The sequence below is a fragment of the Sturnira hondurensis genome, unplaced genomic scaffold, assembly GCF_014824575.4.
Source record: "Sturnira hondurensis isolate 20B ecotype Veracruz unplaced genomic scaffold, ASM1482457v3 Scaffold0020489, whole genome shotgun sequence".
In the NCBI taxonomy this organism is placed as follows: Eukaryota; Metazoa; Chordata; class Mammalia; order Chiroptera; family Phyllostomidae; genus Sturnira; species Sturnira hondurensis.
Window position 1 is genome coordinate 239,488 of NW_028093120.1, and position 21,966 is coordinate 261,453.

Sequence of the window (21,966 nt, forward strand, 5' to 3'; positions counted from 1 at the left end):
AATATTTTCAAAAAATATAAATGCATTTGGAGGGGATGAGGGGGAGGGGTGGGGAGAAAATACAGACAACTGTAATTGAACAACAATAAAATAATTTAAATTAAAAAATAATAAAGAATATAAATGTACATTTAAAAATAAGTAATCTATACCATATTATTTCCTATTAAAGTATATTCTATACACTAGTTATAAAAGCACAGATTCTATATACTAGTAACAAAAACAGATTAACATAGTGTCTTCTCAAAATGAAATCACAATATTAAAATTTTTTCTACGTTTTTTCTATCAGAAATTACCTGCAATTGGAATCACATGCTGAATACAAAGTGAACATTTCATCAAAACTTATGATGTCTTAGCCACTGAAAATTAAAATCTAGTCATGAAATAAGTGCTTTGTAATATCGACCAGGCCTCTTAAGACGTGGGGGGCGGTGGGATGGGGGGAACTAGATAACTAGTGATTTACAGTATTCATTACCAATAACATGAAAAGATATTTTCAGTTAAGGACCTCTATTATTGCCTCTATATAAACAGATAATAAGATGCCCTAATTTACATTTAAAACTGTTGATGAAATACTCATTTCAAACAAGTGAGATTCTATGAGACAACAGATACAAGAACATTTGGTAAACTGTAAAGTATTATACAGAAGATAGGTGTTGGCTTCTTCCTACTCCTGGTTACTTACTGCTAATCTCAGCACTAATAAAGTAAAAGCAGACCTCAAACACCAATTATCACTCCAGATTTGTAAAAATTATCTCGAAAGTAGTATAAAAGCATATATGAATGATAAAAAGTCAACTTCACTTTTTAACTCTTTTAAAAATTATTTTCCACAGACAAACTAAGTCATTTCTAAAATTTCAACACACTGTAAGAACCCAATAATTACCCCTGTCGGATCATCGTGATTGCCGTGAATACTAAACACGGGGATTGAAACGTTGAGATTGTCATCTTGGTAGTTCACCCATGGAAACCTTAAAAAAAATAAAAATTTTTAAAAGAAGGGAATTAAAGGTTCTGTAAGAAATAAAAGCTATTTCTCCCAGTATCCTTCTTAAAAAAATAATGCAGCTATAGACAAACTGGATGATCTAAGTGGAAAAATTACAAGTTTGGAACTTTAAAAAAATAATATAATAGGCAACAATTAATTTCAAGTTTGAAAATACGTGAAAGTACTACACTTCATTAAAGAAAACCCTACAAATAAATTATGCTTGTGAACTGTATAAAAGAGTGGTATATCTAATTAATGGGCTATTGATAGGTTTCCAAAATTTTAAAGTTGTACAATGTTTTTACTTGTAGAAAGGGGAGAGCAAGAAATATATCCACTTTTCATCCAAAAGATATAAACTGAAAATTCCAGCTCTATCACTTACAACTGTGCAAGTCTCCCACCCGCTCCTGTTCCCAGTTGTTTAGCCCTCTGCTCTGAGGCAAATGATGTCAACAATTTCTAGTGTATCTTTGCAAAATTATCTTATATGTGTAAAAGCAAATACATGCCTCTTCCTTCTTACACAAATAATAGCACAATATAGATTACTACACTCTGCTTTTATTATTTAACGTATTTTAGAAATCATTCTATGTCAGTACACGAGGAGCTTCTTGTGCTTTTCTGGCTGGACAGCACTCCATAGTATTGATTATTATAATGTATTTAAACAGTCACCTACAAATGGATATTTAGACTATTTCCAGTCTTTTGTTTTACAAATAATGTTCAAATCAGTAACCCTGTACAATGCTGCCCTTGTTAAGAGGACAGGAAAATATCTAGAAGGGAATTGCTGGGTCAAAGAATTTGTGTGCATTTATAAACTTGATAGCTACTGCCAATTTCCCTCCCAGAGATTGAACAAATCTACACATAATATGGCAATGCATAAGAGACAGTTTGCGTTACTCCACCAACATAATCCTTTAATATCAAGCCTTTAAAGCTACGCAAGTGATTCTAAGTTTTAGCTGCATGTTGGAGTTATCTAGGACTCTTTCAAGAAATACTTGGACATGGACAACGGTTTGGTTATTGCATGGCGGATGTGGGTATAAGGAGACTAACTGGTAATGGAAAAAATACATTAAAAAACAAACAACAACAACAAAATACCAATGCCTACATCATGTTCAAAGAGAGTAACCAGCCTGAAGACTGGGCATAAATATTTTTTAAGATTCCTAAGTAACCATAATGTGTACCAGGATTGGAAATAACTGACCTATGCTAATATAATAGGGAGAAAAATATTTCAGTATACTTCATTTTGTACCTTTCTTACAATGAGCTTCATTTTATAGTTTTCATATTCTTTTAATATGTTTAAATGCAACTTTATTTATTTCCTTTTCTGTGAGCTGTGTCCATATTCTCTACCTATTTTTTAACTAACTCATAGATTTTTTTTTTACTGACTTGAATGAACTATTTATCTACTGTGGAAATTACACCATATTTTGGAATTGGTTGCAAATATTTTACCTGGTTGAACTCTCACGTTTGGCTTTGCTTCAGGGAGTTTTTGAAACTCAGAAATTTACTTTTACAAATAGAAAGTACCAATCTTTTCTTTTAAGGCTCCTAGCTTTGTGCCATACTTAGAAAAGCCTTTTCCACATCTACTAGACTTTTTTTTTAAATATTTTATTTATTTATCTTTAGAGAGGAAGGGAAGGAGAGAAGGAGAGAAATATCAATGTATGGTTGCTTCCCATGAGTCCCCTGCTGGGAACTGGCCTGCAACCCAGGCATGTGCCCTGACTGGGAATCGAACCGCGATCGTGTGGTTCGCAGGTCCATGCTCAATCCACTGAGCTACACCAGCCAGGGCCACATCTACTAGATTTTAAAAAAACATGTAGAAGTTTCTTCTAGTACTTTTATTAAATAATCTATGTTTTTCATGGAGATATGAGATGCTGCCTTCATCAAACACTAAATTCCTACATATATTGAGGCTACTTCGGGAATTCAGTATGTCTCAAGGACAAAGGAGGCAACCTAAAAGAATACCCAAAGGCTAACACTGGTAAAATTTATTTAAACTACAAAACAGATCACAACAGTACTAAATCCTAACCCAAAGAAAAAAATGAGTTCATACTGATAAACAACTGAATTAGTTCCTAATGACACAGACAACTGAAATAATTGAGACAAGATATTCCTTACTAAAGAATGCCAGTCAATAAATGTAGAAAGAATGTGGAAAATAGAAAAGCACCATTAGAACACCACAGTTAGAACTGCTAAACGCAAGAGCCACTAATGAGTGCTAAAACTAGTGGACAAACTTTGAGGAGAAACAGAATAGTTGCATAGACTCAAAACATCCACCCCAAAATATATAGTAGTTCCAGTGGTGTTTTTAACTATGGCCATAAATAAATTCTTTGATACTCCTTCCTCTCTCCTGAAAGTAGAACTTAATTCCCTTTCTTTTGAGTGCTAGACTTAGCAACTCCATTCTAAAAAATCGTGTACCTGACAGCCAAGGAACCTGGCAGACACCTTAACCAAGTGACCACCGTTAACCTCACCAGTGATTAACCATGTTGAGAACATGTACTCCCAATAAGCACCTTACCTCTGTGGGGAATATTCTTCCCCAAAACACATAATCCTAGTCTAATCATGAGAAAAAGCCAAATCAAGGGACATCCTATTAAAATACATCAGCAGCACACTTCAAAAGTGTCAGGGTCATATAATACATGGTAAGACCAAGAAACTGGGATAGGCTGAAGACCAATAGAACAGTTCAACTAAATCCAAAGTATATCCTAATACAATGTTTAAGAAAAAACTTGAGATGTTCATGACATGGGGTTCTTGGTAGATATCAAAATAAGTCCCCAAAGCACAAACCTTAAGAAAAATCAATATTAAATACTTCAGAGTCAACAAAAGGCACCATAAAAAAGTCAAAAGATAGCCCTGGCTGGTGTAGCTCAGTGGATTGAGTGCAGGCCTGCGAACCACACGCTCGCGGTTCGATTCCCAGTCAGGGCACATGCCTGGGTTGCAGGCCAGTTCTCAGTGGGGGACACACGAGACAGGCAACCGTACATTGATATTTCTCTCCCTCTCTCCTTCCCCTCTAAAGATAAATGAATAAAATATTTTTTAAAAAGTCAAAAGATAATCCACTGATTGGGGAAAAAAATACATGCCTAACATAAGCTAGTATCTAGAATATATAAATAACTTCTGCAAAGTAAGTAGCAATAGAAAAAATTCCAATTTTTAAAATGGGCAAAGGATATAAATAGAAGATACCAAAATGTAAAAATAAGATTTCAAGAAGATACTCAGTCCCACAATTAATTAGAGAATTACAAGTTAACATACTGGTAATGATGTACAGAAAATTGAAAGAACTACATTTACTATGAAAATAGGTTATAAAGAAAGAGAAATGGCTAGTTGTTAACGTGTTTATGTATCTTATACAGAAAATATCCTATATAAGGAAACTTCACGCAAGCACGTAAACATACTTACTTACTAAAACCAAAGTTGACTGACTGATCGCTGATAATTTCAAACTGTACAGGACGATCACCCATGCAGTATCTTCTTAATAACCCCAGGCAGGTATGTAATGTTTTTCTTGAGGGCTTATTTTCATGAAATAGATCACCACCTAACAAAATAAAGTCCACCTAATCAGCAGAAAAGGGTTAAAATTAGTATGCTTTATAGATACAATGTTTCCAATAAAGAGGAAGAAAAACATATCATATAAGATGCTATCATCATCGAAATTTAAAATTTTATATTTTATTCCTTCCAAGGACCTTCTAGTCTGGTGATTAATTTGACTACAATTTAAGTTCCTAGGCCACCTTCAAAAAAATCTGTCTTCAAGTGATAACACCAAGTCTCTCACTGATGCAACCCAAAGGACCATATATTTCCCATTACTCAAAGAATTAACTCAATGCTTTAATAGAACCTATGAAAGAGATAGCCAATTCAATCCAAATTATTCATGCAATTTATTCAACAATTATTTAGAGTTTCTAGAGGCACTGGCAGCTAAGGCAATAGCAATCTACAAAACAGACAATGTCTCTGCAATGATAAATAAAATACCATATCCTAAAACCTAAAAATGTCCAAAATCTAATGGAAGAAACAAACTGTTATGCATTTGAGATAAGTCAGACTAACATGCACTGGAATGGGTATGTAAACAAACCAGGCGCAGAGATGGCGTTACAATGAGTTCAAACTGAGGAAAGGAAACTCCTCCTAGGACAGTGAGTCTGGGAGGGATTTAACTGCATGGGGGCACTATGAAGGATAAATAACATTCTGAGGAAAAGACTCTAGCAACAACCAGAGAGGAGAAAACCATACTAAAATTAAGTCCAACACACTGATGCTTTCAAAAAGGGTGCAATCTACCTGAAGAAATTTACTTAAGTTTTTAACGACACAAAGGAGCCCAGCAATACAGATCGCTGTGGGCTACAGTAGTGAGGGGGGCCCAACTGTGCCACCCCAAAATGTGCCACTTTGGCATGTTTTGTGCTGAAGCCAATTAAGATCCAGCTGAGTCAGGAAAAACATTGCTACCTCTCCCTTAACTGCGAAGAGTTTGAACAGAGAGCCTACACCACCAAGAAAGCTACTACCAAAGTCAGAAAGACTTATCTGCAAGGCATGGCAAACATTTGTTTACCAAGCATTTGCTCTTTCCATCTTTTTGTGAAGTGCCTTCCTCCCCTTTGAAGCCCCATCCTTCTTTTGCTCAGAATTTTAGGTGAGCCTCAATTACCCGACTACCTGGCAGCCTCATATTTTTATGTATGAAATTTGCTTTTCTTCTGTTAATTTGTCGGTGTAATTATCAGACTACCCAAAGAACTTAGACAAAAAGGGAAGTGTTCCATCCCTACAGTAGTCAGAGAAGTTTTAATAAAACTTGGGATTTAAGTTAGATCTTCAAAAATGAACATGATTTAAGTAATGGAAGAAAATGATCATAATCAAAAGCATAAAAGAAACAAAACAAATAAAAGACAATTTTAGGGGGAAGGGGAAGCCGGGAGTTGTTTAGATGGTATAGTTTCACTTTTGCAAGATGAAAAGAGATCTGGAGATCGGTTACACAGTGTAAATGTGCTTAACACTACTGAAGTGTATATAGTTAGAATGGGTAAGATGGAAAATTTTATTATGTGCATTTTACCATAAGAAAAAAAATTTTTTAGTATTTTTAGACACTGGTTTGTGATGCCAGGGAACACCAAGAAGGACACAGTGACTTGCTTCTGTGGTATTCCTACCAAAAGTGAATCTAATCATGAGGAAGTGTGAGACATACCCAATTAAGGAATGTTCTACAAAAAAACTAGCCTGTTCCCTTCCACAATGTCAGTCATGAAAGACACAGACAGATACAACAGACTAAAGAAACATGACAACTAAATGCAAAATACAGTCTTGGATCCAGATTTCGATACTACCTACCTGCTGCCAGACTGCAGTAATAGACGTTACTATGATAATTGATAACATCTTAAAATTACACAATAGCATGGTTTAATCGTAAGTATTAGAAAATTGTGTAATAGTATTGAATCAATGTGCATTTCCTGGTTTTCGTAAACGCACTGTTGTTATATGCACAATGTACTCTAAAATGGTTCATGAAACTGTGTGTGTGTGTATGTGTGTGTAAGTAGAGAGAGAATAGAACAAATCTGGTAAAATGTAGGAAAAACTGGGTGAAGGGTAAAAAATTCTTTTTTTAAAAAGATTTTATTTATTTTTAGACAGGGGAAGGGAGGGAGAGAGTCAGAGAAACATCAATGCGTGGTAGCCTCTCACGTGGTCCCCATTGGGGACCTGGCCTGCAACCCAGCCATGTGCCCTGAGTAGGAATCGAACTGGCGACCCTTTGGCTCACAGCCCGCGTTCAATCCACTGAGCTACGCCAGCCAGGGCAAGGGTAAAAAATTCTTTGTACTATTCTTGCAACTTTTCTAAGACTGACAATTGTTTCAAAATTAAAAGTTTAAAAAAAAAGACTCTAAGGAATGAGGGAGTAGAAACAAGGTTGGTAGATGGTGCAGGCCCTACAAAATAGAGGACTTAAGGGTCAGGAAAAATGAAGTCAAAAAGTAAATGTAATGTAATGTGCATCTGGAGGTATCAGCATAGGGCCCTGAGGGGAGTGGGCAGTTAAAATTAAGGAATACAGGGAAAGAAAACAAGCAAACAAAGAAAAATAGAAGGCCAAAGTAAGGAAAAAAACTTATGGACCTGGCTGGTGTAGCTCAGTGGATTGAGCAAGGGCCTGAAAACCATATGATTGCAGTTCAATTCCCAGTCAGGGCACATGCCTGGGTTGCAGGCCAGTTCCCAGCAGGGGACTCATGAGAGGCAACCATACATTGATATTTCTCTCCTTCTCTTCCCCGCTAAAGATAAATAAATAAAATCTAAAAAATATATATTTAAAAAAAAGAAAAAGCTTAAGCTCAGGGGAAAAAAATATTTAACACTTAAAAGTTAGAAAAGAAAGGACAGCATTCTCTTGGGCCCTAGACGGACATTTCAACTTACTGCTAGAATGTGTCCTTGAATGTCTGATTAGAATCTCCCAACTCAAATGGCCTGAATCAGAATTCATCACCTTCCTAAGCAGTACCTCTTTCTTACCTAAAACGTATTTCTATTATTGGTACCACCATTTATCCAAACTTAACACACTTCAGAGTCACTGTCATTCTCTATTCCCTCATTCCTACTTCCTACAACTAACCAAAGTATGCAAATCCTATCTTTGGAAGATCTCTAGCATTCACTTCCTCTTTTCCAGCCCAAGCTACCACTTTAAAAAGGCCTCAAACTGGTCTCCAATTCATGCTATATACCCTGTGGCCAGAAGACTTTCTACTGAATCGTGTACAAACTCCTCAATCTAGAATTTGAAGCTCTCCTTAATGCAGTGCAAACCACATTTCTGTTCTTTCGGCATGCTTTCCGACAAACACATGGTCTACCAGTGAGCTGACTAGACCTGCTGTTCCCCTAACATACCTCATATTGTCTCACCCGTGTACCCGTCCTACTACTTCCTGTGAAATGTACTTTCTCTATGTTCTTCACTGTCAGTCAAGACTACCCACCCACAAAGCCCAAGTTAAACGCCATCTCCTTCATTAAACTCCACTTGCTATCCTCATCTAAATATCATCTTTTCCACCTTTAAAATCCCAGAAAAAGCTCTTTATAATTTTTTTTGGCTCTTACCACATATGACCTTGTATTTTGGACATTTGTCTTATCTCACATGTGTCTGCTATATGTTCCTTGAAAGTAGAAACTATGGCATTTCTGCACTCAGAAAATACCCTATCAGTATTTGCAAATATTTACATACTATTTTCAGAAGTAGCTCCTACTTGAATTTAGGGCAGGAAGCACACAAAACCTGCTCTGGGTTTTTAGTATATCGTTATTTAAACAGGCAAAGTGAGTCCATAAGCATATAAAACAAACCTCTAATTCTAAGAAGAAAAAAGGAGCCTGCTGAATAAGGGAACACAGGAGAAACTGCAAAAACATTAACCAAACTTACTCCATTTTCCTGGGCAAGTTTTAAAATTTCATCAAATGTGACAAATGTATCGTTTCCTCTGACTGCATCTTTCTCCATAAATCCCAGATGAATATCAGTTGCAACTAAGATTTTAAATGTATTTTCATCATCACTATATTAAAAAAGAAGAAATGTTTCAATATAATTATTAAAAGAATGTTCAGGTAAATTGAAACCTAAACTTATAAAACAAATGACAGCAGTTATGGAGTAAAATCACTTTTCTAGTTTTCAAACTAAGTCTGAAAATTTGAAGTATTCAAAAAATCTTTCTCCTCACATACTTTGGCTAACACTAATTCAATACAGAAACAATGTACATAAATTTTAAAAAGGTCTGTGACTGCTTCAAAAATTTATAACCAGGGGACTTCCAGCCAAGATGGAGGCATAGGTGGAAACACTGTGCCTCCTTGCACAACCAAGTTTAAAGACAACAAAGTTTTAGTAACAAAAACGCAACCAAAACACAGAAAATTGAACTGTACAGAAGTCTGACAACAACGAACCATTCATCCAGACCAGTAAGAGGGGCAGAATCAGCAGCTGGCAGAGCAGGGTCGCACAGAAAAAAGTGGCCCGACCAACCCAGGCATGCAGGCGGCAGTTTGCAGATCCCAGGTGTGGGGTGGCAACGGGCAGACACTGTGACGGCGCAAGGCGGCTGCCTGACCGCGGTCACACATTCACGCACAGATAAACCAGGCGAAGGAGCCAGCAGTGAGACAGACCCCATAGGCTAGGGCCCCAGCCACAGGAATTAAAGCCTAAAAGCACCAATTAGAAAAACTTTTGGGGTCGAGGTGCCGGGAGAAGCTTCCAGGCTCACAGAGTTCCTTGGAGAGACCCACAGGATCCTGGAGGGTGCACATGCCCACACACCCAGGAACCAGCACCAGAAGGGCCCAATTTGCTTGCAGGAAGCAGCAGAGGGGACCAAAATCCAAAAGAGAGCCTGGAACAAGTACCATTACTCCTCTCTGACCCCGCCCCCAGGTACAGCATCACAACCCAGCAACCTGGGTCGCCCCGCCCTGGTGAACACCCAAGGCTCCGCCCCTCATACATAACAGGTGCAAAGGGACTAAAACATTATGGCTCAAGAACAGCTCAAAGCCCCAGAGCCTATAATTCTAAGCGACCAAGAAATAGGCAACCTAGCAGATGCACAGTTCACAACACTGGTGATCAGGATGCTCACAGAACTGATTGATTTTAGTCACAAATTAGAGGAACAAATGAAGGCTAAACTAATTGAAATGAAGGGAGATGCACAGGAAACCAATAGTGATGGAAAGGAAACTGGGACTCAAATCAAAGGAGTGGACCAGAAGGAAGGAAAAAATGACCAAACAAGAAAAGAATGATGAAACAAGAATTCAAAAAAATGAGGAGAGACTTAGGAACCTCCAGGACAACTTTAAATGTTCCAACATCCTAATTATAGGGGTACCAGAAGGGGAAGAAGAAGAGTGACAAATGGAAAATTTATGTGAAGAAATAATAAACAACTTCCCCAATCTGGGAAAGGAAATAGACTTCCAGGAAATCCAGGAAGCTCAGAGAGTCCCAAAGAAGTTGCACCCAAGGAGGAATGCACCTAGGCACATCATAATTACATCAGCCAAGATTAAAATGAAGGAGAGAATCCTAGAAGCAGCAAGAGATAAGGGGACAGTCACCTTCAAAGGACTTCCCATCAGTCTGTCAGAGGATTTCTCAAAAGAGACCTTACAGGCAAGAAGGGGCTGGAAACAAGTATTCCAAGTGAAATCCAAAGACCTACATCCAAGATTGTTCTATCCAGCAAAGCTTTCATTTAGAATGGAAGGGCAGATAAAGTGCTTCTCAGATAAGGTCAAATTCAAGGAGTTCATCATCACCAAGCCCTTATTACATGAAATGTTAAAGGGATTTATCTAAGAAAAAGAAGATAAAAAATACGAACAGTGAAAGGACAGCAAACTCACAGTTATTAACAACCACACTTAAACAAAAGCAAACTAAGAGGACAGCTAGATCAGGAGTGGAACCATAGAAATGGAGATCACATGGAGGGTTAGCAACAGGAGAGTGGGAGGAGAAGTGGGGAGAAGGTACAGAGAATAAGTAGCATAGACGGTGGGTAAAAATAGACAGGGGGGAGGGCAAGAATAGTATGGGAAATGCAGAATCTAAAGAACTTGTGACACATGGACATAAACAAAAGGGGGGAATGGTGAGGGAGGGGGTGTGCAGGGGGGAGGGGAATGAAGGGGGGAATGGGACAACTATAATGGCATAATCAGTAAAATATATTTTAGAAAAATGTATAACCTTGTCAAAACCAGTTTTATACTCATTCATACCCTGGACCTAAAAGCTTTATTGTTTTCCTATTCTGTTTCACAGCAAAAACCCAAGAGGGTTTGACACCTTATCTAAATTTGCTATTTATCTATTCTGTACTCCTCTAGGAAAAATTGGAGGTAACTGGTTAATTTTAAAAGTCTTTCCTCTTATTTTATAAGTATATTCCATGTTAATAAACTAGTAACTTACATTCGGGCCCCTGAAGTTGCTTATTTTGACTTTCTACTCTATACAATGTTAAGTGTTTCCTTAACAAACACTTGGGCAAGAAACAAAACAGAATTATTTACAATTCCATTCAAATCTGTTAGTATTCAAAGGTACTTTCATGGGAAGCAACAATGTAATAGTTATTAACAGTCTCAAGCTTAATGTATGTTTTGACATTTCTTGAAGTATTTTTAATATCTATGATCTCATCTCAACTCACACAGGTAGAGTTAGCTATTGCTATCTCTGAAAAATAAGAAGGCTAGTCACAGAGATATTAACTGACTTATTGCACAACTAAGTGTTCGAAACAGGACTAAAATTGTTTTAAAATTCAGGCTATTTTTCACTAAACTATCACTATGGGCTTAACAATATATATATTGTTAAGCACAAATCCTATTGATGTGTATATATATATATATATACACATACATACATATATCTCCAAAATCCAAATCTTTATATGCAAGAGAGTTTCCCAGAACACATTTCTCTTCAGAAACTTTAAAAATGATAGGCACACAGTTCTGCTATGTATAAAAAGGTATACCTAAATACTTTCAGATCACATTACTTCTCTATGTTTCCACAGCAACTTATGAAGTATTTTCATATGACTGTCTCATTTAAAAATCAAAATCCAAGAAAGGCATTTTTATTCCAGTTATACAAATGAAGAAACTGGGCAAAGTTTAGAAAATTGCTAACTTGTTCAAGGTCGCACAGAATTAATCAAGGAATTAAAACCATGGTGAAAAACTCCTATAGCTTTTTCCACATAGTTGTTTACTCAAAAGTATTTTGAATCACTACAGCAGTTTAGTCCTCTAAAAATGTGCTTCAACAGACTTCCCTTGACTACTAAGACTTTATAATGAAAGCTCAAAAATATTTATAGCTCCAATATTTTAATACCCAAGAACATAAATTTACATACTACAGCAACACATCCAAATTACTGCAACACCCAATCTATTGCTGCGTATTACCTTTTCATTAATAAACATAGTATGAGTTTTTAAACATTTCAAATATTCTTTTGATGACTATCACTTCTATTCATAGTAAAGTTATTTGCTCCTAATTTATTAAATGTTTTCTTTCAGGGTGATCAGAGTTGCTAAGTTTCTATAAACCCAAAGCAACAAAAATATTCCAGAAGACAAGTGCTTACAGGGCTTCTGCAGGACTCATTTCTGTGGTCAATCAGTCCAGCTACTGGAGGACGTTTTCTCTCCAAGTAACCCCTGGTCCTTCGCTCAAATGTCAGAAAAGACACTGGATTCCAAATTCTAAAAACAAAATCATATTATTATAACACACACATTTTAAAAAGGCAGACTGACAATAGCAAGTCTCATTTTCATCCAAGCACCTACCGTACTTTTAAGAACTAAGAATAGAAATGAGCACATCTGTGGTGCCATTCTAGTTTCACCATTATGATTAGGCTCATCTTCTGTATTCCTTTTCCATGCTCTATGGGAAATTGCTAAATTAACGGGCAAAAAGGGTCACGCGATAAGTTCTGGTTTATCACACGAACGAATCTGAATGTGCAGAAGTGTCTGAGGCGCTTGCATATGCTACTCTGAGGCAGGGAGGCGAATCCCTACTTCCCGCTTAAATACAAGATTTTCTAAAGGAATGGGCTGGTTTTGTAAAGAGAACGGCCCCGCATTTAAAGCAAGTGTCAATAAACAGAAACACGTGGTCTACGGAAAAACAGCAGCGGCAAGCAGAACAAATGGCCAGCATACTTGGGGAGGAGCGGCTGCCTTCGCGAAACAACCTCTCCCACGTCCACATATCCCCAATGCCGGGGTAATTCCAAGCCTCAGCCGGCCCACGCGGAACCCTCCAAGACTCCTCCCCAGCCCATTTGGCCCATTCTTCTCAAAGGGTCAATCCGCTTTGGGCTTCCGCCCGGGATGCTGCAAATGTAGGAGGTGGGTAGGACTCCTAAATAACGGCACACTTAACACTCTCCAAAGCCACATCACTGGGACCCAAGGCTGTCTTTTACCCGGGAAGAAGGAGTGAGATTCGTGAGCACAAAAGCACCAGACCAGCTTCAGCTCGCTCCCGGGAACTGCTTGGCCCTTAACCGGAATTAGGCGGGAGAAAAGAGTCAACCCTTTCTCTCGCGGTACCTCAACGATGACGCGAACGCTTCAAGTCCTCTTCGGCTCTCATTGGCTGTCTGAGGCAAGAAGGAGCGGAGAAAGCTGTAGCGAGGCCCCGCCCAGGTACATGAGCCAATCCTGAGCAGCCTTGGGGACTAACCCCGGAAGCGAGGTTTTCGGTGGTGACTTCTCCCGGGGAAGGTGGGTAGCTCCTCAGTGCTGAGTACCAAGGTACCAGGTACCCCGGTGCCACCTAAGAACTCTTGCGGGTCACCTGTGGACCCCTGCCGCGTCACGGAGTCTGCTGTGAGCTGTTCCGAAGGCCGCAAGAGCTACTCGCGGTCATGTGAAGCGGCCAGCCGGTGCCGGAGGGCCGGGACTGGTGGCCTTCCCCCTTATTCCCACTGTCCAGAGGTAGAGCATTCAGATCCTCAATTTTACGAGCTTTTCCCTGCTTCCTCTTAGCCCTTCAACCCGGATTTGGCACATCTGTATTGTTTTTGTGCTGGCAGCAGAATATAGTGCAGTAAAAAATAATGTTAAACTTTTAGAAAAGGTTTTCAGCTCCATTGAAGTTCCTTGATCTAAGTTGTTTTAATCTATTCGAACTTCAGCTTCATCTGTAAAATGGGGTTTATGGCTCCACCTGTCACTGAGTTGTTCATGAATGTGCCCCTTAGGTTAAGAAATATACCCTATTTCTTCTGGGTGGAATATAATCAAGTAAGAATCCTGATTGACTTTTTAAATCCTGAATCAATGAGATGCACCGAGGTTTAACTTTTTAAATTAAATCCAACAAGAAATTTTTATGTGTAGTTTTATTGTATCTGGAGCAGTAAATTCGAAGTTTATTTTTTTTAAAAGAATCTTCATTAAAAAGGAAAGGTGGGCCATGAGATCTGTGCTGTGAATTGATGTAATTAATTACATCAATTGAATTGCATCAAGTGAATTTTATGCTACTAGTATTTGTTGTTTCATGAATTGATGCATGGTCACTTTTGCTTTGCAAAGTCCAGGGAATAATTTGAGAATAAAGAAAAAAGTAAGAACTATTAAAATATAAAGCAATTCTTATAGTGTCTCTCATAGACTGACAAGTTGGACAGGCTTGGAAGTTCTTTAGTAAAATCCTTACATTTTACAATGAAGTAAGAGGGCCAGAGAAGGTACTAGTCGTGAGAATACACTTAAACTAGAGTTTAGTGCTCTTGGCACTAGTAACAAAATCTAATGCTGCATTAGGGTTGTATACTATTAAACTTGTAAAATTAGATATAAAGAAATAAGTATCTTAGACATGTGACTAACTCTGCAACTTCTCAGAATCCACTCCAGTCAAAATCAAGCGATAGGGCTTTAATTAAATTTAATTCTACAATATTTCTGTATGTAAGTGGGACATAAATGTAAGTTCAATATAGTTCCTATATGTAAACTTATTATCTTTTAAGAGTCCAAAATAACAAAAATTAGTGGTGAAATAAGACAATATATAGCACATAAAAAAGTAGAAACAGATAATTTGGAAGATCAAGAAAGACTTAATGAAAGAAATAACATCTGAGAAGAGGCTCAAAAGAGATGATTTCAAACAAATATAGTTGGGAGGATGAAAGTGGTATTTTTGAAAATCTATTTTTCAATTACAGTTGGCATGCAATATATATTAGTTTCAGATGCACAACATAGTGATTAGACATTTGTATATCTCACATAGTAATCACTCTGGTAAGTGGGAATGGTGTTTTTGAAATATCCATTCTTCTCATTTTCTTTGATTGCTTAACTAATATGCTGTGTAACTCTTTAAGCTGATACTAGTTTTTAAATTAATATAGCAGCCTAGCAGAATAAGCATCACATACTGTGGGAAGCCTTCTCTAATCCCTTAGGGCTGGGTTAATTTTGCCCCCCAGAACGCTCACTGTATCTGGACATGGTCCTATCATAGCATTTACCCTGCTGTCTTCACCAGTCACTCCAAGTTGACAGTAAGCTTCTTGAGGTTCAGATGTGGATCTTGTTCATTATTGAATCCCAGTACCCAGAGACTGGCACATACCAGCCATTCTGTTCATATTTGTTAAGTGAAGGGGTGAATCCCAGCCAAAATTCAGTTTCAAAACAAGAAGCTAATTAAGAACAATAGTTGTCTGTCAATGAATCAGACTACTTTTACAGCAGTGAATTTCCCCAGCCTGAAATTATTAAAGTAGAAATAGAGTAACTATTACAGATGTCTTGATAAAGATTTTAGCTGCATTGATGAGAGATTGGGACACATGTCCTTTGGGGCTATTCTATCTCTAAGACTCCCTGATTCTTTCAAGTAGATTTTTGTTTAGAAGTTTTTGTTTCTGCTCTACAGTATCCCAATGAGTCTAGATTATTTTAAAAATGTGTCTGTTTTATTAGTTATCATTTAAAAGCTTCAAGCATTTCTCACTTTTAGCATAATACAATATAGTCTCTAAATCAATAGGTTCAAAATAAATACAGGCATACCTCAGAGATATTGTGGTTTGGTTCCAGACTGCTGAAATAAAGCTAATGGTAAACTTTTTGCTGGTGGAGGGTCTTGTCTTCAATTTGTAAAAAAACATCTTTCTGTGAAGCACGATAAAGCACAGTGCAATAAAACAAGCTCTGCCTGTACAGTTATAACCACTGACTTAGAAGAAAACAACATCAAAAAAGAACTTTTAGGTTATTAAAGATATAGGTAACTGAAATCTATCAGTCCTGATACTGAATGAATATAAAGGGTATCAATAAACACCAAAGAGTTTAAACAGGCTTTATTTGTGTATGTGTATAAGACATATATGCTGTTGATAAAGCCTCAATTACTCTTTTCCTAATAATTTTTGTTTGTGTTTTCAGATCTTGAGGAATAAAATAAAGCAGATACAATTCATCTCTAAAAGGATTATTTATACCTTGGTATTTGAAATGCTTTATGTTTAGAATAGTAATAAAAATGGAAAAAGAGAAAGTAAATAATGATGGACAACCAGATCCAGAGAATTCCTTGGACTTTTCTGAACACTTTAACCAACTTGAGTTGTTGGAGACACATGGACACCTTATTCCCACTGGTACCCAAAGTCACTGGGTAGGGAATTCTGATGACGACGAGGAACAAGATGAAAAGACTGAAGAGTGGTATCAACTGCAAGAAAAAAAAATGGAAAAAGATCCAAGCAAATTGCTTCTTTGGGCTGCTGAAAAAAATCGGGTAAAAAGAATAATTAAGGAAAAGTCATAATATAACAGGAAAAGCATTAGATTTGGAGACAGAGACCTGTCCTTGAATCTCTGTTTGGTCTGTAACTCTCTCGGGGCAAATCCTACTATTTCTGAACCTCTATTTTTTATTAGTAAAAATGGCCACCTTAATACCTGCCTCTTTTATACAGGGTTTTGAGGCTCAAGTAAGGTGATATACATTGAAAGTACATGGTAAGCTATAAAGAGTCAAATTAGGTATTTGGGGAAGGAGGGAGCTTAAGGATAATTAACTATAAAGATGGCAAGCAATCATCTATTTTTAAGTGATTTATATTAAGTCATTAGGATCATCTTAGGAACATTCTTTAGGAAAGGGAGCATGGGAACTATCATTTATTGGATGTTAGCTATACCATGTGCCTTATTGCATTCTTTGATTTAATCCTTGTATATCCCTAAAGATAGGTAATGTTTTTCCTATCCCTTTTACAGACTAAGAAATTGAGATTCAGGAATATTAATTTGCCCAGGATCATCAAAGTAGGATGATCCTATTTAACATCAAGTCTATTCTCGCCCTAGCTGGCGTAGCTCAGTGGATTGAGCGCGGGCCCGCGAACCACACGAGCGCGGTTTGATTCCCAGTCAGGGCACATGCCTGGGTTGCAGGCCAGTTCCCAGCTGGGGACGCAACAGAGGCAACCATACATTGATATTTCTCTCCCTCTCTCCTTCCTTTCCCCTCTAAAGATAGATAGATAGATAGATAGATAGATAGATAGATAGATAGATAGATAGTCTGTTCTTCCCACTCAGTCACTTCTACCTCACTTGAATAAGTTCCTGCATGTCTCTGTTAGTAAACTAATAACAAAATGTCCTGCGTTTTTGGAGCACGCTTTGTCCCACCAGATGTCCAAAAACCAAACAGAAAATCACTTCCTGAAAACACATGTCTAGGGTCGTTTTAGTTAGAAGGAATTGAGCTCTTTCATGTCTAGATTTTTTTGTTACCATTACACTCTGATAAAGAAGTTTATTTTTTAAAGATTTATACATTACATATATTGGTGTGGGTGTCCTACTCCTACAGAAAAATCAGTCTATAATTATCTTTTCTTTACAGCTGACATATAAAATATTAAATAACAATTATAGCCTGTATTACTTACTTACCAAGGACTAAAGCTTTTGTGCATTAAGCCTTAATGGTTTGCTATTAAGAGAATCACATTCTTAGAATCAACAGTTTATGGTTAACACTAACTTGTTCATTCATTTTCTTTTTTTAAAAGATTTTATTTATTTTTAGAGTGGAAGGGAGGGAGGGAAACATCACTGGTCGCCTCTCTAGCGCCCTCTACTGGGGACCTGGCCCACAACTCAGGCATGTGCCCTGACTGGGAATTAAACTGATGACCTTTTGGTTCACAGTCCAGCATTGAATCCACTGAACCACACCAGCTAGGGCTAACTTGCCCACTCTTAAATCAGTTACCCTCTCCCCTCAAAAAATGAAATCTTATTTTTATTTTAAAGTCATCTTCTAACAAGTAGGTTTTTTATTTAACTTAATTAAATCCAGCACCACCAGACAGTTGAATTTTCTCGATTTACTGCTTAGTTTTGAGTTGGGGTTTTTTTTTAAGATCTCTTTTTTCCTGTTTAGCTGACTACAGTGCAGAGGCTTCTCTCTGAAAAGGCCACTCATGTGAACACTAGAGATGAAGATGAGTATACACCTCTTCACCGAGCAGCCTACAGTGGACACTTAGAAGTTGTCCGTGAGCTAATAGCACAAGGAGCAGATGTTCATGCAGTGACTGTGGATGGCTGGACACCCCTGCACAGTGCTTGTAAGTGGAATAATACTAGAGTAGCTTCTTTCTTACTTCAGCATGGTGCAGATATCAATGCCCAAACAAAAGGCCTCTTGACCCCCTTACATCTTGCTGCTGGGAACAGAGACAGCAAAGATACTCTAGAGCTCCTCCTGATGAATCGCTACATCAAACCAGGTCTGAAAAACAACTTGGAAGAAACTGCATTTGATATCGCTAGGAGGACAAGTGTCTATCACTACCTCTTTGAAATTGTGGAAGGCTGCACAAATTCTTCACCTCAGTCTTAACGGTTCTAATCATTTTAAGTTTCTAAGTATCAGTGCCTCCTTTGTGTGAGAGGTCAAAAATCCCCATAATACAAAGTTGGCATCAAAAGTCTTACTACAGAACTTCAGTGGTACTCATTATATCCTTCAAGTGAATTGCCTAGCCTTGATGTGAAATGCATTTGAAAGTTGTTTGGATATATCTTTAATGACTTCTGTGGAGTGTGTGATTTTTATCAGGAATAATTTTAACTTACCTATACTTCAAAATTTGTCATGAGTTGTACAGAAAACTAATGATATTTTTGGTGCTGGTGCAAAAAAATGTATTTTTAAAATATCCCCCATCCTGAATCTTTGTTGAATATTTAGTATATGACATGTATTTTTATAAGGTAAGGTAACTCAGAATTTAAAAGTCTTAAATATACTGGTGCAGTTCAGCTGTCATCTCTGTGTTACCATAGCCATTTGCTTTCATTTTAAACAGTAAGTACTAACATAGTATATAGTGACTTGAATCTTGATAAGTTAATACAGTCAAGAAGCTAGCTTTTTGCCTTTTAGAACCTAGACCATTTTCAGGAGACTAGTTAGCTGGGTGTTCAATCCATGAATGTTACAGACAGCCTCCCCATCACAATTACACAGTCCTGAGGACAGTCCTACCTCACCCCGGTCCCCTGACGTAACTCTTACTCTACTGGCGAGTCAGCATGAACTTTCAGCTGTGACACAGCCACAACCACAGCTTTGCCCGAGAGACTGTAATATATCTGTTACCCAGCTGGTTTTGCCTTTCCAATCCTGCTGATTTGGGCACTGCTCATATAGCCATTCAACTTCACAAGAAAGTATTGATTTTCCAGGATCCTCATTTTAAACAAAGCATACAAAGGCCAAGTACCAAGGGAAAAGGAATTCTAAGAGTATGGAGATGATTATTATATCGGGGCTAGAATCACACAGTGGCTGAGGCTTTTTAAAAAGCTACAGTGTGGATAGTGACAAAAGTATAAATATAATATTCAAAAAATAAAAGTTTCAAACAACAAAAAAGGCATGAATTCTTTTTTTTAACTGTAATAGCTTCTTTGAACCTATACATATTTATTTATCCAGCCCGTTTATTTACTCTCCACTCTCAGTATTTCCAGAATCAATTTCCCATTGACTACCAACCCTTCTGTGACTCTTCTCAAAGGCTTTTCTCGACAGCAGGACCAGCAGACTAAACACAGGGCGCTAAAACAGTGTCCCTTTCCTTCAGTTATATGTTTTAAATGGCCACCAAGGTTTGTCTATCTTGAGCCAACCCTTGCGACCTAATCAACCTAGACTAAGTAATAATGTTTAATCAAATATATGTGCCAGTGTTTAGGTAGAACAAAATTGGATCGTCTGAAAAGTTAATGTATGAGCTGGATCTTTATGATAAACAGTATTTCAACAGTGAGGAGAACTTCAATTATTTTATGTTATGTGGCAAGGAGATTCCTGGATTTCAGTTTAATTTTCTCAATTTACTGCTTACTTTTGAGTTGGGTTTTAGTATCTATGATACAAGGGTTTTGGCAGAAAGCAAGGGCTGCTTTCTGTTTAATCTGGCCCAGTTAGTGATACCAAATAACAGGTACAGGTAATAGACGGTGACAATATAACAGGATCCCTTCTGTCCCAGTAAGTAGACTGCTAAGTGAAGCTACCTAGTTATCTGAAAGGCAAAGATCCCATGGCTCCTTTCTTAATTAAGAATGGGTTGCATCCATGATTTTATATAGGCTTTCCACTTAAGTATAGGGTCTAAGAAGCCACCTTTTAATCTGATCAGGAGTTGAGCTGAGGTGTAACTATCCCTTGGCTTCCAGACCACACAACACTCAGCTAGTGCATGGAAGCCCCTTCCATCCCTGAGGGCAGAGTTTATGCTGTTTGCTTCCTTCGTGCTTTTCTTAATACTAAATAGTCTCCTCTTGTCTATAGAAGGCATTCACTAATTATGCTTTTGACTAAAATACTTACCTATAATTTCCAGTTTTTAAAAAGCTAAATACCTCAGTTTGCAAGCAAAATGTTCCCTATTCTTACACAGTTTATCCAAAGCCTCTTTTTAAAAAATAAAGTCTATGCCTTTCATAACTAAGGCTTTAATTGTGATTAACTTACATGCCTGAAAAAGAGGTGACCTTTTGTCATTGTTTAAGGGACACATCGTAATTCATAGGCCCACAGTGGAACTAGTTCACTTTATTTTTTCCTCTCCAATAAAACTCTCTGGGGAGCTTTCTGGCCCACAACCTACCACAGTGATGGGATTTTGAGTCTTAATTCTAATTTTTATTCATTGGCCTCTATTAATGCACCCACCACTCTGCTAGGACATCATGATCAAAACAGTCCCACAGAAGCAGCACTTGCTCCAAGACTTGTGTCCCATAATAAAATGAAACCTCTATATTGGTTCTTGATTCCTGATCAACATGTGTACCATCCTCACCCTGCCTGAAATGGCTCCAGGGATTTCTGGAGCTGGAGAGTACGAAGTATAATCACAAAGTCACTGATTATGCCTTTACCATAATGAGTTTATTGTGGCATGCTCTTGTCCCTCTGTAGTGTTAGCAGGCGACCATGTAACTTATGCAACATAAAGTGCTTTCTGGAAGGGAATTTGAGATCTCTGTTTATTCCGTTTAAAAGACAGTAAATTAAGAAGGATCGAGTTAACTATTGGTGATTTAAATTTCTAAAAATTTCCCTGTGAAACCCTACATTTTACTTCTGGAAACCTAAGCAGAAATGATCTAAATCAGAGCTGTCGGAAAGAAACCTAATGTGAGCCACATATGTAATTTTTAGTTTTTTTCTAGTAGCCACCTTAAAAACAGGCAAAATTATCTTAACACACATTATTTAATCTAATAAATCAGTATTCGTTTCAACATGAAATACAGATTTTAAATTATGGAGATGTTTTACTTTTTGCATAGTGTGAGTCTTCACAGGATAGTGTGCGTTTTATGGCACACCGCACCTCAGACAGCCACACCTGACTGGTGGCTGCTCTCCAGCGGGGCAGGTCCAGATGCCCGGAAGCATCCCCAGAGGCAGAAGAATAGTTAGGAGAAACTAAACTTTGAACAGGACAAATCTGGGTTCAAATACTGATTGCCATCTATGTGTGACTTTGGTCAAATAAAGTCCGTTTCCTACTATGTACAATGGAAATAATGTCTATCATGTCAGAGCTCTATAAGGAATAGACGAGCTCTACTGTGAA

The 21,966-nt window shown here is 37.6% G+C and overlaps 2 protein-coding genes across 9 annotated transcripts in view; one reads left to right on the forward strand and one right to left on the reverse strand.

The window, feature by feature from the left end:
* Positions 1 to 13,329, reverse strand: part of MRE11 (MRE11 double strand break repair nuclease) — an 84,755-nt gene extending 71,426 nt beyond the window's left edge. For 4 of the 6 annotated variants that reach the window (XM_037029756.1, XM_037029758.1, XM_037029753.1 and 1 more), the window contains exons 1-5: positions 13,240 to 13,329; positions 12,388 to 12,505; positions 8,628 to 8,760; positions 4,535 to 4,695; positions 911 to 998 (exon numbers count right to left, since the gene is read on the reverse strand). In XM_037029756.1, coding sequence (XP_036885651.1) covers positions 911 to 998; positions 4,535 to 4,695; positions 8,628 to 8,760; positions 12,388 to 12,407 — 402 coding nt within the window. In that variant the 5' untranslated portion in view covers positions 12,408 to 12,505; positions 13,240 to 13,329. Of the gene's footprint in view, positions 1 to 910; positions 999 to 4,534; positions 4,696 to 8,627; positions 8,761 to 12,387; positions 12,506 to 12,973; positions 13,075 to 13,184 lie in introns of those variants that run through there. The other 2 variants (XM_037029754.1, XM_037029755.1) reach the window with 2 other exon arrangements.
* Positions 13,080 to 20,795, forward strand: ANKRD49 (ankyrin repeat domain 49). 3 transcript variants are annotated; one of them, XM_037029762.1, is made up of 3 exons: positions 13,080 to 13,540; positions 16,229 to 16,583; positions 18,246 to 20,795. In XM_037029762.1, exons 2-3 carry the CDS (start codon positions 16,305 to 16,307, stop codon positions 18,705 to 18,707), a joined length of 741 nt encoding a protein of 246 aa, XP_036885657.1. In that variant the 5' UTR covers positions 13,080 to 13,540; positions 16,229 to 16,304; the 3' UTR covers positions 18,708 to 20,795. The 3 variants fall into 3 exon arrangements, with proteins under 3 accessions (XP_036885657.1, XP_036885656.1, XP_036885658.1); XM_037029761.1 differs by having other exon boundaries at positions 13,357 to 13,753; XM_037029763.1 differs by having other exon boundaries at positions 13,357 to 13,577.
* Positions 20,796 to 21,966: the final 1,171 nt, after the last annotated feature.